Below are 17,296 nucleotides of genomic sequence, written 5' to 3' on the forward strand. Positions count from 1 at the left end.
GGCTCTCTTCTGAGGATACTGCTTCTTGCAGTCCTCTCACGATAGCGAGTTCTGGGTGACCTCCTCCCACGCTGCTGTCTCCAGGACTCTCCTGTCCTGTTCTTCAGAGGCCCAGGCCACATCCTCTCATCTTCATCACATTTATCTATGCCTCTCTTAGACACTCTGCTCCTCACTGAAGACCTTGGCATCTCACTCCACCTGTCCTGCAATACCTGGATAAAACCCAGGTAAACGACCCAGCCCAAGGCCCCGGCTTCCTAATCCTGTAACCTCCAGAGAACTTGACCTCCTCCCTGTGTCAGCCATCTGCTTCCATGGCCTTAACAAATCCAGTAATGACCACAGACCTTCTTACCACCTGGAACTTTTCTACCTGTGAAACTTTTGTTTCAAATATCACATTCTTTACTAAAACTTCCCATCCTGCCATTACTCTTACTCAATTTACCCTACTTTCCTATTTTTTAGATTCAGTTCTTTGCCTGCAAGGCTCTTTCCTACCTTTCTTTCTTTTACTATACCCGGCATAAATTCCAGGGTGCATTACTTCATCTACTCTCCTGACAATATCAGCAACTTCCTGAAGCCACTGTCATTTCCTTATAACCTTCATCCAAAACAAAACTCCAAACCCAGATCAAACACAGGCAATTCAGACTAGCTGAGGGGGGGAAAATGAACAGCTTTGCAGATTGGTACTGCTACAGTTCTGTGGTCTCCAGCTCTAACACACCTCAGTGCTGCCCAGGAAACCTTGTTTTTCTAGTCATCTCCCTCTCCCATCCTTCACAAAGCTGTTTCAAATTTCTGCCTTCTCCTTAAACTTTCAATGCCTCCAACTCTCCCCAACAAAGACTCTCTTGACCTTCTATACAAAATTATACATTTACCTACATCAACCTGCATCCTTTGCTTTCCTGTCTTCTGAAGAGTCAAAGTAGTCCTCTTCCTCTGCTCTACATACCAGCCCTTCTTTTCCTCTTGGGAATCCTGCTCCATCAGTTCCTCTCTTCTCAGGTACCTGCAATCTCTCTCTCTCTCTCCACTGGCTTTACTCAACCCCACTCCCCACCTTATTTACCATGCTCAAAAATCTCATATTTTTTAAATTGTCCATTATTTCCTTCAAAATAAAGTAATATTGCCTGAGTTGATAATAATTGAAGCTACATGTTGGGTACATGGGAAGTTCATTATATTTTTCCAACTACTTTTTTGTAGGTTTACACTTTCCATTATAGAAAGCTTTCTTTCTAATCCTCCTTTGATCCTTGAATTTTTCTCAGTTCCTTATTCTGTTTTCTTTTGATAAAATGTACTCATTCTTCAGGTCACCACACTTTTAAAAGCAAGGAATTGTTGGATTTCCCTGTATTCTTCTAATCCGATGAGTAAATGTAAAACCATCAAAATTACTCACTGCAGTTTAAAAATTTAACCTGCAGCACAGAAAAATCTTTTCATCTCTTATGAAAACAAAGAAACAACTGGGCTTCAACAAATTTATAAACTTTAAAAATGAATCGACAATATTAGCATTAATAACATGGACTGGGAAAGATAGTGTATTCCTTATGCAAAAGCTTATCTTGCTATAGTGGATATATGTGAAGTATTCTATTTCTTCAGTTCTCCTGGATGTATTAACAAAAATTTGGATCTTACCAAAGGAGGAAAAAATTAAGAGAAGGAACTTCTGAAATACCTATTATATTGACTCTTCCTGGTGCTCGAACATAAAACTTGGGAATGGATCCAAACTTAGAATTAAACATCTCCTTTAGCTTCAGCAATCTGAAAACAAGAGCAGAATATTTTAGAATGTCCAGATAATAGAAAAACCCATAAGATACACACACATACACACACACAAACACACACACACACATTTCATACACCTACCACCATTAACTATTTCTAAAAATAATAAAAGCAAACTCTGACATACTTCCTTGAAAACCTCAGGATGAAGCAATACTGTAACCCCCTAAGTGACAAGAGAGAATACCTAAGCACACAGAAGAATAAAAAAGTTAATATTGATGTACCCAACAGAAAAAAAACCTCTTTCCTGCAGTTATGAACAAGTTAACTTTCTGTATAATTTCTCAACGATATTCAGAGAAGAATGTCTTTATTCTAAATGAAGTAGCATGGGGTAACGTAGCAGGTTCCTAGAGCTACCATAATAAGATATCACAAACTAGGTAGCCTAAAACAACAGAAATTTATTGTCTCAGAGTTTTGGAGGCTAACAATCCGAAATCAAAGTGTTGGCAAGGACATGCACCTCTGAAACCTGTAGAGGAGAATCCTTCCTTGCCTCTTTCTAGTTTCTGGTGGTCACCACCAACCCCTGGCATCCTTGGCTTGCAGCTGCATCACTGCAATCTCTGCCTCTGTCTTCACATGGAATTCTCTCTGTGTGTCTCTATCTGTGCCTCTGTTTTCCCTTCTTGTAAACATCAGGCTCACTGGATTAGGGCCCACCTTAATTCAGCATGACTTCATCTTAACTTGATTACATAGGTAAAGATGCTAGCTCATGTAAGGTCATATTCTGAGGTTCCAGGTGGACATGAATTAGGAAGGATGCTATTCAACCCAGTACAGGCAAATGAAAACTAGACTGGATATCAGGAGACCACAGTTCTAATTCCAACGGGGCCTCTAATTCAATGCCAAAGTTTGGCAAATCATTTTCCCTTAGGCCCCCTTCGGTAAAATTAGAGAATTCAAACTAGATATTCCTAGTAGGTTCCTTCCAGACCCAAAATTCTTATCATATACTTAATAACTTTATACCGTTAAATCATCTCAAATCACTTCAATGAATACCCCCCCCACTATTTTCAGCCCCACAATATATTATATCTGGTAGTAACACTAGAACGGTAAATACTTACTAGACCTACCATATTCAAGACAGTCATTAATTAACTGATTGATCTTAAAGATTAATTAGTTAAGGGGAGAGGGTAAATCTAGTGGCAGAGCGCATGTTTAACATGCACAAGGTTCTGGGTTCAATCCCCAGTACCACCATTAAGTAAATAAGTAAATAAACAGAGAAACCTAATTACCTCTCCCCACAAAAAAGAGGCAGAAAACAGAAATCTTTAAAACATTATGCTTAGTAGAAATAAGTCAGAAGAAAGACAAATATCTATGTTATCACTTGTATGTGAAATCTAAAAAAATAAAACAAATGTATATAACAAAGCAGAAATAGACTCAGATAAAGAGAACAAAACAGTAGTTACCACTGGGGAGAGGGAAGCAGGGAGTAAGATAGGGCTATGGAATATTATGAGATACAAACTGTTAAGTATAAAATAAATAAGCAACAAGGATATATTGTGCAGCATAGGGAAATATAGCCATTATTTTGCAATAACTTTAAATGAAGTATAATCTATAAAAATATTTAATCATTATGTTATACACCATTAACTACTATAATATTGTAAATCAACTATATTTCAAAAGTTAAAAACTTAAAAATTGAGTGAAAAAAGACCAAAACCTGATAGAAAAATGTGCAAAAATATGAACAGAAAATCCATACTAAAAGTAGTTCATAAGTAAACTTAAACACATGAAATTAGAGAAATGTAAATTAAAACAACATCAGGATACTGTAAGATTGGTGAAAAGTTAGAAGTAACAACATTCTGTTGGTGAGGTTCTGTGGAAACAGGCACTCTTCTACATTAGGTTGGGAATGCAAATTGGTACAACACATTTGGAGGGGAATTAGGCAAAACCTAACAAAACTACACTGGCACTAAGTTTTACCCAACAATCCTAAGAATTTACCCTGAAGGTATTCCTCCAACAATATGAAAATACATATACATGAGATTATTCATTGCAGAATTGTTTGTAATTGCAAAACACTGGAAACAACCTAAACACTCTTACACTGGAGAATATTTGAATAAGGTATGGGCTATTTACCAAATGTAGTGATACAAAACTATTTTAAAAGAATACAGTTTCTAGAAATGTTTATCCAGTGATTTCCAGAATATTTTGTTATAACAACAACAAAAAAAGTGAGATGCTGAGATGGCCTAGGAGCATTAACATCCCAGTAGCAATGAGCATCTCCAGTGTTCAGATCTCTGTTTCAAAAAACCTACTCTTTAAAGAAATAATTCCAGAGCTGGGACAGAGAAAGTACAATATAAATCTGGAAAATCTGGAACATCTTGCTGTATTAGAAAGTAAAGAAGTGCTCAAACAATGACAGTGACACTTCAGAAGGACACAAGAGCCCACACAAGTGGGCTGCCATTGCCCAAATTGAGTGGTTAAAATTCCCCCTCCCCCATCAATCTGACAGAACAGAAAAAGAGAAGGAAAAAAATGTAAAAACTAATTGGAAATAATCCCCTTAACAAGGCCTAGAAAATGTTATGAGTTAGTTCTGTCAGACCTTAAAGAAAAATGATCTTTTTTTCCCTAAATGGTTCTAACAACAGAAGCTGTGGAAAGCCTTCCCATCTCATTTTAATAAGTCATATAACCCAGAGGCTAAAACTTAACAAGACTAGCCCCTCAAAGCAAACCATAGGCAACTCTTACTTGTGAAAATAAGCACAGACACTCTAAATAAAATACTGGTAAATTTAATCCAACATACATTCTTTTATAATATATGTGACCAGAATTTATTCCAGGAATATGAAATGTACCAAGAAATCTGTTGAATAAATGTACTATTCTATCAGAATAAAAGGGGAAAATTCTATAACTCCATGATCCTCTCAAAATATATAAAAAAAATTATAAAATTCAATAGCCATTTCTGATTTTTTAATAAAATTTCAAATTTTAAAAAAGAGCTCTTGACATGCTAGAAAAGAAGAAAATGTCCTTAAATTAATAAAGGCTACTTTTCAGAAATAGCAAACATATTTGATGACAAAAATATTAGAAGCTTCCCCATTAAAATCAGAATCAAGACAAAGGTGCTATCATTCAACACTGTAATATACTAGATAAAATATAAAATGTCTACACAACAAAAAATATCATAAAGTTAAAGGAAAAGTGCTAAACTGGGGACAATTTATATAATATACATAAAACAAATGACTTATATCCAAAAAGATACACACTCATACAAAAAAATACATACACATATAAAGAGCTCCTAAAAACTAACAAAAAATAGACAATCTAATAACATCTCTTTTTTTTACAGGGCCAGCAACTATTTGGCAGCAACTATTAAACTTTTACTTTATTGCTTTTTAAGAAACTACCAAAATTTTAAATGCACATTACCTTTGACCCAGATTCCATTTTCATGAATGAAATTAAAGAAATATAAAAATGCTCAAAGGTATATGTAGAAAGATTTTTACTGCAGCATTGTGTGTAAGTGAAAAATTGGAAACTTAAATGTCCATTCTAGTAATTAAGTGGTTAAATAAATTGTGACATTTATACTATAAAATAATCTCAGTCCTTAAAAAAGTGAAATTTATCTGTATGGAGTGATATACCAGATCTCTAAGAAATATTATTAAGTGCAAAAAAAAATTACAGAAAACCAAGTATAATTCCACTTAATATGAATATAATACCATTTTTATATAAAAGAGGTTTAACAATGATATTATAAAGATACAATGATACCAAAAGGGATACAATGATATTACAAGGATACAAAACAAACCAAACTTCTAAGAAGGGAAGTAAGAATCGGTAGCACAGGATAAGAATAAGAATTACTGATAAGAGACTAAATGAGGAAAGGAAATGCAGGATTCTCAGGCTTTACTGGCTATACTTCCAAATAGTCCAAATTTTTCATATTAAGAATGTGTTTATACAGCACCATTATTCATAGAACCAAAAGGTGTAGATAACCCAAATGTCCATCAACTGATGAATGGATAAACAAAATGTGGTATATCACTACAATGGAATGTTATTTGACCATTAAAAGGAATGATATACTGACAGCATGTTATTACTTGGATGAACCTTGAAAACATTATATTAAGTGAAAGAAACCAGTCAGATAAAAACCACATACTATATGATTCCACTTATTTGAAATGTCCAGAATAAGTAAATCTACAGAGACATAAAGTACATTAGTAGTTGCTTAGGGCTTGATGGGGTTTGAGGAGGTGATAGCTTAAGGTTGCAGGGTTCTTTGGTGGGGGGTGATGAACATGTTCTAACTTTGATTATGGAGATGGCTGCACAATCCTGTGAATATACTGAAAACCACTTAATTGTAAACTCTGAACAAATGAACTGTAAGTTATGTGAATTATATACCAGTAAAGTTGTTACCAAAAAAATAATAATCCAACAATTTAAAATTTAATCTCAAAGACAAGGAAAAGAGAAGAGAATGCAAAAAATTTACAACAGTGGTTCTAAATGCAAAAAGAAATGCTAAGAATGCAAAGCAAGTTAGAACAGTGGAATTTGAGGTAGTCTTACAGTACAGGGAGCAAGCAAGATCGGGATGCAGGAAAAAAATTAGAGCTTCAATTTCTATTTGATTTTTACATAAAAAGAATTTAAAAGAAATTAAGTTGGACCATTTCTCCATCAGTCTGGAAGGATGTTCTTGAGCTGTCAAAGATAATAACTACCATGACTTCCAGTGCTTTGACAAAATGTCAGATGCGAGGCCTTTTGGCCAAGCGTCTGTGATTTCATATTGTTGGAGCATTCACTGTATCCCTGGGAGTAGCAACTTTCTTTAAGTTTGCTGTGGCTGAACCAAGAAAGAAGGCATATGCAGATTTCTACAGAAATTATGATTCCATGAAAGATTTTGAGGAGATGAAGAAGGCTGGTATCTTTCAGAGTGCAAAGCGATCTCGGAATGTGAAGAATTTCTTTGGCTTGAGTTCCATGGAAGTTTGTCACTTACCTGCGTTCCTGAACTATAAAACTATGAACTATGAATATCTGGGTTAAGGAGTAGTTTCTCTTGATAAATAAACAATTAATAAATACTGTGGGAAAAAAAAAAGAAATTAAGTTTATTAAAATGTATAGTGGTTGACTAGTGCCTCTACTCAGAGGGCCAGGTGACCTGTGAAGCTGAAGAGGCATCCTGAAGAAAGAGCAAAAGTTCCTAAGAAGACAGTCTGATCTTGGGGCCTTCATGCGTTTTTTTTCCCTTTCAGCATATCTCAACATATGACCAGTTAGGTGGGTTTATAGCTATACTACCTAGATTTAATTGAACTCACCCCTGCCAAAATGAGTAAGTGGCTGAAATATTGCTTGAAGCTCATAATTGTATTAAGTGAAAAACAAGAAAATGGCAAAGGGCACACTTACCTGACTACTATATGATCTCTTCTGTGGCTACCATAGAACCCTAAATATTAACAATAAATATTTGTTGCATAAATATACACTGTAAATGTCATTAAAGGCAAGAAACAACTCTAAGGAAATTTAGTAAAAAATTCTTCACTTTTAGTGTATGTTTCCACCACCCCCTCTCCCTCACAGGGTAACTATAGATATATTGAGCATTATGATTAAAATCATATAAAATGGAAACAGAAGAATATATTGACATTCACGAGCAGTCTAAGGCCATGCTGGTCTCCATAATCAAAAATTAACATTTCTTAGAGGGAGGGTATAGCTCAGTGGTAGAGTGCGTACTTAACATGCACAAGGTCCTGAGTTCAATCACCAGTACCTCCATTAACAAATAAATAAATAAACCTTGAAAAAAATTACGTTTCTTTCTGGTAACTAAAGACCCACTGTTTGCTGGCTTACAGGCGAAAAAGCATTTGCAAGTTTCAGTAAGCTGTAATAGTGTCAACTGTCACATGACAGTCATAAACCAGGAAGTAGGGAGAGCTTGAGGACTTACTTAATGTTAGAGACAAAAAGTTAACAGAGAAAAAAAGTAAAATGAGAAATAGCAAAGGGGGAGCAAAGCCCACCTTAGAAAAAAGCTGTAGGGCTAATACACAGCAGCAGAAACTTCATTCTATGAGATTTCTGTCCTATGTCAGAAAGAAGTATTTCCACGAAGTATTCGCAAGATGCCCTTAAATGAAAAGATACTCCAGTTGGTATCACTTATTAATTATCCTGTCGCTAGGTACTGGCCCTAAGTGACAACGCTTAGATTCCATGATGTTTAAAAGGATGCAGAGACCAAGGGTTTTTTTGGTTGTTGGTTTTTTTTTTTTTTTTTTTTTTTTTTTTTTGGAGGGGGGGGGTTAGCTTAGGAGTTGGTTTTTCGCTTGTATTTGTTCGTTTTGGCTTTTTTTTTTCCCAATTATTTTAGAAAGGGGACTTTACAAAGCTCTATCAGCTGGCAGGCAAAACAAAGACAGATGAGGTTCAAAATTAATTTGGGTTTTCCTGCTAAGCCCAGCAGAAAGTGTCCCACCACTCTACAAGAAAAAGGGAAAGGGATCTCCATGGATGAAGCAAGACACACAACTCCAGGCAGGAAAGAAACAAGGTGGAAAGTGTTTGCGACGTGGTCTTCCTGCAGGCCCAGCCACGCGGCCTTAGAATATTCCAAGGATTCTGTCTGCTCCCGGGGGCAAAAGCAGCGCCCCAGTGAAGAGCCAAAAGCCCTGACACTATCTACACCTAGGCAAGCCATGCGATCCCAAAGGACAGCATCTCCTCTCCCCCACCTGGAATGTTCTGCCACCTGGACTCGACGCACGGCAGGGCCCTCTGTAGCCATATTTCGCTAATCCTTTATTCTGCAGTTTGAACCGGCGAAGCCAGGCTCCCGAAGGAATCACGAGACATCTGCGGCAGGAGCCGTTTCTTCCGGGCGACACCGGCACTCACCCCGCGGAAATCCTGCCTCTTCGCTGAGGTGGCCGCTTCCAGTGGCCCCGCCTGTGGCTCCTCCTCCGGGGCTCCGGGACTCCGAGCCGTCCCGGCAGCTGTCAGGTACAGCCACAGTGCTGCGCTGAGCTTCCGGGGACCCGGGCGCGCTGCAGTCCCCGCGCCCAGCAAAGCTCAGTAAGGACGTTTTCTTTCCGCGCCCTGGGCGTAAATATGAGTACAGAATTATACGCTGGAGCATCAGCTAGCCTTTTTTTTAAGTTAGGTTTTTTTCTTTAATGACCAGCAGCTACGCCTCCAAATAACACAAAAATGTTTAGTTATTGCTTCTTACGGGGATTATTTCAAAAATTAGGAAGTATAAAATGGATGCAGTGCATGATTTAAACATATATGCATTTATTTCCAGAATAAAGACATTGGTGGGCCTTCCTAGAACACAATAGTGAAAAGAAGAAAATACATGTCTTTCAAACTTCAAGAAACCCTTAGCATCCAATTCAACACCTTGATTTTTCAGTTACCTAAAGAAATCCCAGATGCTTTATCTCAAGAAGCACACCACTCCACCTCATCATTCTACCTTATTAGTTTTCTTTCCTTCATTGTTCTCATAAGTTTTGCATATTTATTTTATGCATTTATTGTTTGTCTCACTGCTTCCACCATCACAACCACTAAAAGGTAAGCAAGTTGAGGGTAGGAGCTGTATGTCCCCAGCACCTCAAATAGTACTTGGCAGATTGGTTTTTAATCAATAGGTAAGATCAGCTAAATGAAGGTAAAGTGACTTGCCTAAGGTAGTACTGTAAATTGGTAGCAAACCTTGAATTAAACTTCAGGTCTATTAACTCTCTAGTATACTTTGCACCTCAGAATGCTGCGATTCAACCCAACTGAAACCAGCTACCAACACACTTATCCCAAGGTTTCCTAGTTGAGGAATTTCGGGCCAACATGCCCAGTACAATGAGGGTGCTAGCATACGCCAGAGACATTCAACAAGTTGCCACTCCAGAACTTCTAGGTGTATATGTAGGGGAAGGGGAAAGGGGAAATGAAAGCTAAAGTGTGAATTGACAATATCAAAGCCTAGCTAAAGGGTTGTAGCCCCTTGGCACATCCTGGGTTATTACTGTAAATGAAACATCATGGAAACCAACAAAGTAACTCTGGTCTCAGGGCTACTTTCTCACTGTTATTTCAGTCCCTCCTTATCACTTTCAAATGAAGTGATTATATCCCCTTTTTTAGAACTCCAATAATGGGATGCTCATTGTGGTTTATCCTTGAGTAAGGGGAGGTATCATTGTCACTTCTGTAAGTAGGTTTGCATGTGGAGTGAACCTAAGTGAGAAAAAAATGTAAAATTTTTAGGAATATCAGTAAATATGGAAAAGGAAAGATCCTTTTTTATTCAGATATGTTTCTAATATATCTTTTTATAGTCATTGAAAAATAAATGAATTTTGAAGCTCTGGAAAATACTATTAAAAAAAATAGCCCCAAACTCATTTTATACACTATTTTTTAAATGAACACAATGACTATGGAAAGTCTGGTTCATAAAAGAATATTTTGTATTGAATGTGTATTTGATGGACAAATACTAACTTTGCTAAATGAAACCTGATAGCAAATCATTAGCTTGAGTCTAGAAGCAATTCTATTGCAGTCTCAACAAAACTGATACAGACTGGGAAGCACCTTATAGACCAATTAGTAAAATTCCCTTTTTTGAAATGATTGACCCAAAGTGAAAGAGTAAGGGCTGGAATCAAAATGCAAGCCCTAGACTCCTAGCTCAGACTACTCTGAATGTGTGACCTCTTATTTCAGAGACCCCACTGAAGTGAGCTTAAAAACAAATTATTGAAATAATTAGTAATATTGTCCCCAAATTAAAGTGTATACATTGTAATTTTTATAAAACATTGCTCTTAAAATAACCTGTTCTCAAACTACTAGAGAACCCTAAATAGAAACCAAAAAACAAAATTAATATTACTTTCTTATACTATCTTCCTTATACCAGGCTTCCTTATATGTAAGTAAGCACTTCACATATATTATTATCTCTTTAAGTCTTCCCAACAACCCTTAATGAAGTGAAAATGTATTGTTCCTTTGTCAGCTTTGGTTCTTATTAGACATATCTGATAGTGAAAATGTTAAGTGTCTAAATTTTACAGAATTTTTATTTTAACAAATCTTGACCCTCTCAGTTTATTTATTTATTTTTTTGCATATGGGCACACTTACAATAAGGTTTAGAGTCTAAATTATAAACTAACATATATATATAATATATATATACAGCTCATACAACTTAATAACAAGAAAACAAACAACCCAATCCAACAATGGGCAGAAGATTTAAATAAGCAATTCTTCAATGAAGACATACAAATGGCCAATAGGCACATGAAAAAATGCTCAATATCACTAATAATCAGAGAAATGCAAATCAAAACTACAATGAGGTATTACCTCACCCCAGTCAGAATAGCCATCATTCAAAAGTCCGCAAACAATAAATGCTGGAGAGGGTGTGTAGAAAAGGGAACCCTCCTACACTGTTGGTGGGAATGTAGTTTGGCGAAGCCATTATGGAAAATAGTATGGAGATTCCTCCAAAAACTAAGAATAGATTTACCATATGATCCAGCAATCCCACTCCTTGGCATATATCTGGAGGGAACTCTAATTTGAAAAGATACATGCACCCCAATGTTCATAGCAGCACTATTTACAATAGCCAAGACATAGAAACAATCTAAATGTCCATTGACAGATGACTGGATAAAGAAGTTGTAACATATTTCTACAATGGACTACTACTCAGCCATAAAAAGAATAAAATAATGCCATTTGCAGCAACATGGATGGACCTGAAGATCGTCATTCTAAGTGAAGTAAACCAGAAACAGAAAGAAAAATACCATATGCTATCATTGATATGTGGAATCTGGAAAAAAAAAAAAGGACACAAATGAACTTTTTTACAAAACAGAAACAGACTTACAGACATAGATAATAAACTTATGGTTACCAGGTAGGGAAGGGGATGGGAAGGGATAAATTGGGAGTTTGAGATTTGTGGATACTAACTACTATATGTAGGATAGATAAACAACAAGTTTAACAGCACAGACAATATTCAATATTCCATAGTAACCTAAGTAAAAAGGAATATATGTATGTACACGTAAGACTGAAACATGTACACCAGAAATTGACACATTATAAACTGACTATACTTCAATTTTTTTTTAAATAGGGGGGAAAAAACCCCAATAAACTAATGTAGTATTTCATGATAGATTCCTTAACAGAAACCTCATTAACAAACTTGACATTGTTTCTCATCAACTGACATTAGTTTCTGGTCAGATAAAATATTGTAGCAAACAAAACAAAACAAACACCAAAATGAAACAAAACAAAAACTTGATCCAAAGTAAAAGTAAAAGCATGAGTACTAGAATCACACAGACCTGACTAACTCCTACACAAGATGGTCTCGCCTTAATCACTTCCTCTACAAATTTTTTCCTGTTCCCTATCCCCACCTCTACCTTCAAAACTAAGTCTTTAACATCATAGGTCACTTATCTGAAAAAAATGTTATTTCTGTGGTTTAGGCTGTACAACATCTAGAAAATACTTCCTATCTTGACTTACAATTAAAAAGTATTGTTCACAATTGGGAGAATCTACTTCAGTGACCTATTTTGGGTATTTTCTCATTATGGCAAATAATATATTTATTTAATGTCTTCTTTATGATGCTATATGTTCCTTATTCATCTGCATATAGAATAGATACATCTCTCTAGTATATTATCATTTAAGTAAAGGCAAAAGCTCATGATTCAAAGAAATATATATTTATGTGGTTAAACACGGCATGCTAATCTTTTATAAAGCAGCAATGAAAGGAATAGAAATTGTGCAAAGATGGTTTAACAGAACATAGGTCATTTTGCAGAGCAAAAAACAGCAACAATGCCTCTAAGCACCCTTCTTGCCCAATCATAGCAATTATCGTACAAGTGATACCATGTTATTATTTGTGTGTTTCCTTATCTAGCTAGTCTAGAGCCTGGCTACTCAGAGTGTGAGCCTGGAGCTTATTAGAAATGTAGACTCTTGGGCCCAGACCTACTCAATCAGAATCTATAAGTCAAATGTCACTTTAAATTTGTTTAAACCATTTTAAAAAGAGTAAAACTAAATGAAATTAATTTTGATAATAGATTTAACCCAATATATCCAAGTATTATTTCAAAATATAATCAATATAAAAATTGATATTTTACTTTTTCATAGGAGCTCTCTGAAATCCAGTGTATACTTTGCACTTAGAGCACATCCCAGTTCCAACTAGAACAAAGTGGATGCTGCATTAGACAGCACAGATCTAGACTATAAGCCCCTTAAAGACAGCGACTGTGTTATGCCACTTCTACAGACCCTGGTTCAGTGTCTCACAGGCACTCAAAGAATCTTTAATGAAGGAATATATTAATAAACCTGGATTAAAGTGGTTCAACCATTTACTAACTTTGTGACCCTGGGAAAGTGAAATTTTTCCTCCATAAAAGAGATAAAAATACCTACTTCATCAAGGAGCTATATTCAATACCTTATGATAGCCTACAATGAAAAAGAATATGAAAAGGAAGATCTATGTGTGTATGTACAACTGACTCACTATGTTGTACAGCAGAAATTAACACAACATTGTAAAGCAACTAAACTTCAATTTGAAAAAATACCTACTTCATGGAGTTGTTATGAAGATTTTAAAAACAATTCCAGCCTTCTCTCCAGTCATTCTCTATCCCCTAAATCTGATTTATTCTTTATGGCTATCTGAAATTACATTAATTATTTATTGATGTTTGTATTTATTATGTCTCCACCACTAGAATTTACTTCCCATGTTTCATCCATTGTTCTATCATCATTCACTTAACAAATGTTTCTCAGGTACCACTATGTTCTAAGCACTACTCCAGGCACTGGGGATACAACAACAAACTTAAACAATAAGGTCCTATTAGTATGGCAAATTAAAATTTAAGTAAGTAAATGAATTTATTATAAAAACTAACACAAACTCTGCAGATAATATACATTCCATCAATAAAATGAAATCTGATAATCAAAAATTCAGATTAACTTGATTTTGAAATTAGAAGTTTACATTCAAGCTTGAAATATACATTAGACTGGTCAAACTGCAGATACATTGCCCCAATTAAAACTATACATTGTTTTCACTTCTTATTTTCTTGACCCATAAACTAAACGTAACACCAAGGATATTCAAATTTGACAATATTTTCTACATCTTATCTTGTCATAACCATTCAATGTTGCCCATCTCAGTAAGTTATGATTATTATCTTTAGTAATTCTTTTCTTTTTAAGAATACATTTGCAAGAACTCTCAGGTGACTGGCATAATTCAAGGATTTATTTTGCTAGGAAAACAACTGGGATAGTCAAAACAATCTATAACATCCAAGCATGTTGCATTCTATAGAGAAAAAGGGTTTTTTAAAATTTTTGATTCTCAGATCAATCCATAAAAGTAAATATAAGCAATAATGCAGCAGTAATAATACTAATAAGTCATGCAGAATCCAGAACCATGAGGTCTCAAACTAAGTCCCTAACTGAGGATAAGAATGAGAGTAGGGAGGGAAGATTGGGGTAGAGAAAATATAGGTACAGATTCTGAGAAATAAGCAAAAGCTGAAGGAAACAGGGGAAAGCTCTGGCTTAGAAGAAGTCAAAAGCGGGAAACAGGAGTCTTTGGAATCTGAAGTAGATTGTTAAGTAGCAGAAGTCTGATGGTCTCCAATACTAAAAGGAGGTTGTACAGCGAATAGCAAAATGAATGTGGCTACAGCTTTCTATGCACAAATTATTTATGTCAACTGTCAACTGAAGATTGGGCTGCTTTAGTTCACAGGGGAATCACAGGAGAATTAAATCAAAACACACTGAAAGAACTTACAGAAAAAGAAAAGAAAACCAAAATGATTCTGGAATTATGGTATAATTGTGTCAGCTCCCTACTTTGCCTCCACACCATACATCTTACTGAAAAGTGGGTTCATTTCACAAAACTAGGGCAGTATGCTCACCATTTTGGGTAGGAATAAAAACAAATGGGCATTAGAGATACCAAAATGACAAATAACATTGCTAAGATTGTGTAACTGCATTTTTACAAGAGACATTTTTAGGTCAAAGTCCCTGTAAGGGATGGAAACTCCTAGCATGCCTACTTATCCTTTACTTGCAAATTCCTGCTATGGCAGCTTTAGAGATGAAAGATGTAATTGCAGTATAGAGCATTTTGAAGGGTTAGTATGAATAGTTGATTGAGTAAAAGATGATACATTTACTGAGTGCTTTGTAAACAACATGCATTTACATACATCATTTTATTTAATCTGTAGAGACCAAGAAGCAGACTAAAAGAACTAACATGGCAAGGGCATCAATCTATAAGGCAGAAATGTAATGAGATCATGCAAACTATATTTATCAGGGCTCCTCTCAGGAAGGAGTGGGTATTAAATGTAGGTGGAAATAACATTTTGATAAGCCACTTAGTTTGGTTGGTAAAATCAAGGAATATGCTCCAACAACAACAGATAGTCAGCAATTTGCCTTTGAAGGAGAGAAAGTTCCTTCCCTCAGTGAAGTACATAACTTTTGCTACAGCTGAATTGCACAACATAATGTTGTGCTGTTCACTCCCCATTTGACTTCTGGATCCATTTTTCACCCTTCTCTGCCCTCCTGGAGGCTGATCTCTATGGAATGTATCTGGGCTCCTTTAACCTCTGGCTTCTGGTTGGGGTTGGTCACTGGCAGGAAATTAGAGAACAGTAAAACAGAGAAGTTGACATATTTATCATCCCCCCACCTCCCACCCCACCCACACACACACAAATTCACACACTCCACCACACCTTTGCCATAGTTGTAGCAGTAGCTGTGTTTCCCTACAACCACAGCTGCTGTTGGGAAGTCCATTTTCCAAGGCTGCCACTCTTACTGGGCTCTAGTAAAACCATTTCTTCCCTTTGCCCCTTCAAGTCTTCAAGAGGTGGGATTTCCAACCTGTTGCTAGTCCCTGTGTGTTATGCCATCCTTGTTGGTTTCCTCAACCCCATCTCCTCTCTGTAAACAGTTCCCTCAGTAAACTCTTTTCAGTTAGCCCCCCAACCCAGTATAACACAAGTTTCCTGTCCAGATCTTGACTAATAGAAAAGGAGTCCTCCTTTTCTGTCTATCACTGAACACATACAGTGCTCAGCCTATCTGAGTAAATGTAGTCAAAAATAACAATTAGTTTTTTAAGGTGATTAGTCTCAAAGGATGCCAAATCATGAGCCTGTTTGGAGTATCCATACGTCTCAGTCTAGAGCAGTGAGGAGTCATGAATGCTAGAGTTTACTCAAACACTTGCTTTCACTGAGCATGCTGAGTTTCAGGGGATTCAGAGGTAGGTAAGATAGTTGTGTCCTCAAGGAGCTTTCAGCTTAATAAAGAATAAATACAAAATAATCATAATACAGGATAACATAAAATTATCAAAAACTTACTTTTAAAGGGTCAAATTCTGTTGGGAATTAAATGGCTAATTACTTTTTACAAAACTGCCAAGACAATTCAATAGGGAAAGGATCATCTTTTTGATAAAAATGCTGGAACAATTTGATACCCATATGCAGAAAAAAAATAAACCTCCACATTTACATCACACCATATACAAAGATTAAACTTGAACTAGGTCATAGACCTAAATGTAAGAGTTAAAAGTACATAAAACTTCTGGGAGAAAACATATGAGAAAATCTTAGTGCCCTTGGGTGTGGCAAATATTCTTTAAATACAACACAGAAAAGTATAAAGAACACTTACAACTCAGTGGTAGTAAGACAAATGACCCAATTTTAAAATAGGCAAAAGAATTGGAAAGATACTTCAACAAAGAAGATACACTGATGACAAACAAGCACACAAAAAGACATTCAATACTAGTCATTAAGGAAACACAAATTAAAACTGCAATGATATACCACTATACTCCTGCTAATGTAGCTAAAATTAAAATAATTGGCCACACTATGTGTTGGCAAGGATGGGTTCAAGTAGAACTCTTATATATGCCTGGTGGATGAGCAAAATGGCAAAAACACAGGAAAACAATTTGAGAGTTTCTTAAAAAGCTAAACATATATATACCTTATAATCCAACCACTATTAGCTATTTACCTGTATTCATATCTATCACTGCCTAGAAATATTACCACAAACTTAGCAGTATAAAACAATACACATTGATAATCTCAGTGTCTGTAGTTCAGCAGTCAGGGCACAGTTTAGCTGGGTCATCTGTGTTAGGGTCTCACAAAGTCTTATCTGAGGTTCAACT

At 35.9% G+C, this 17,296-nt stretch overlaps 1 protein-coding gene across 6 annotated transcripts in view; it reads right to left on the reverse strand.

Annotated features, from left to right (window-relative positions):
* The window catches only part of GALK2 (galactokinase 2), a 106,431-nt gene that overhangs the window by 86,742 nt on the left and 2,393 nt on the right, over window positions 1-17,296 (reverse strand). For 2 of the 6 annotated variants that reach the window (XM_032481218.1, XM_006192327.3), the window contains exon 2: window positions 1,709-1,797. In XM_032481218.1, the coding sequence (XP_032337109.1) occupies window positions 1,709-1,797 (89 nt within the window). The other 4 variants (XM_032481219.1, XM_006192326.3, XM_032481221.1 and 1 more) reach the window with 4 other exon arrangements.

Source organism: Camelus ferus, chromosome 6 (assembly GCF_009834535.1).
Source record: "Camelus ferus isolate YT-003-E chromosome 6, BCGSAC_Cfer_1.0, whole genome shotgun sequence".
Taxonomy (NCBI): Eukaryota; Metazoa; Chordata; class Mammalia; order Artiodactyla; family Camelidae; genus Camelus; species Camelus ferus.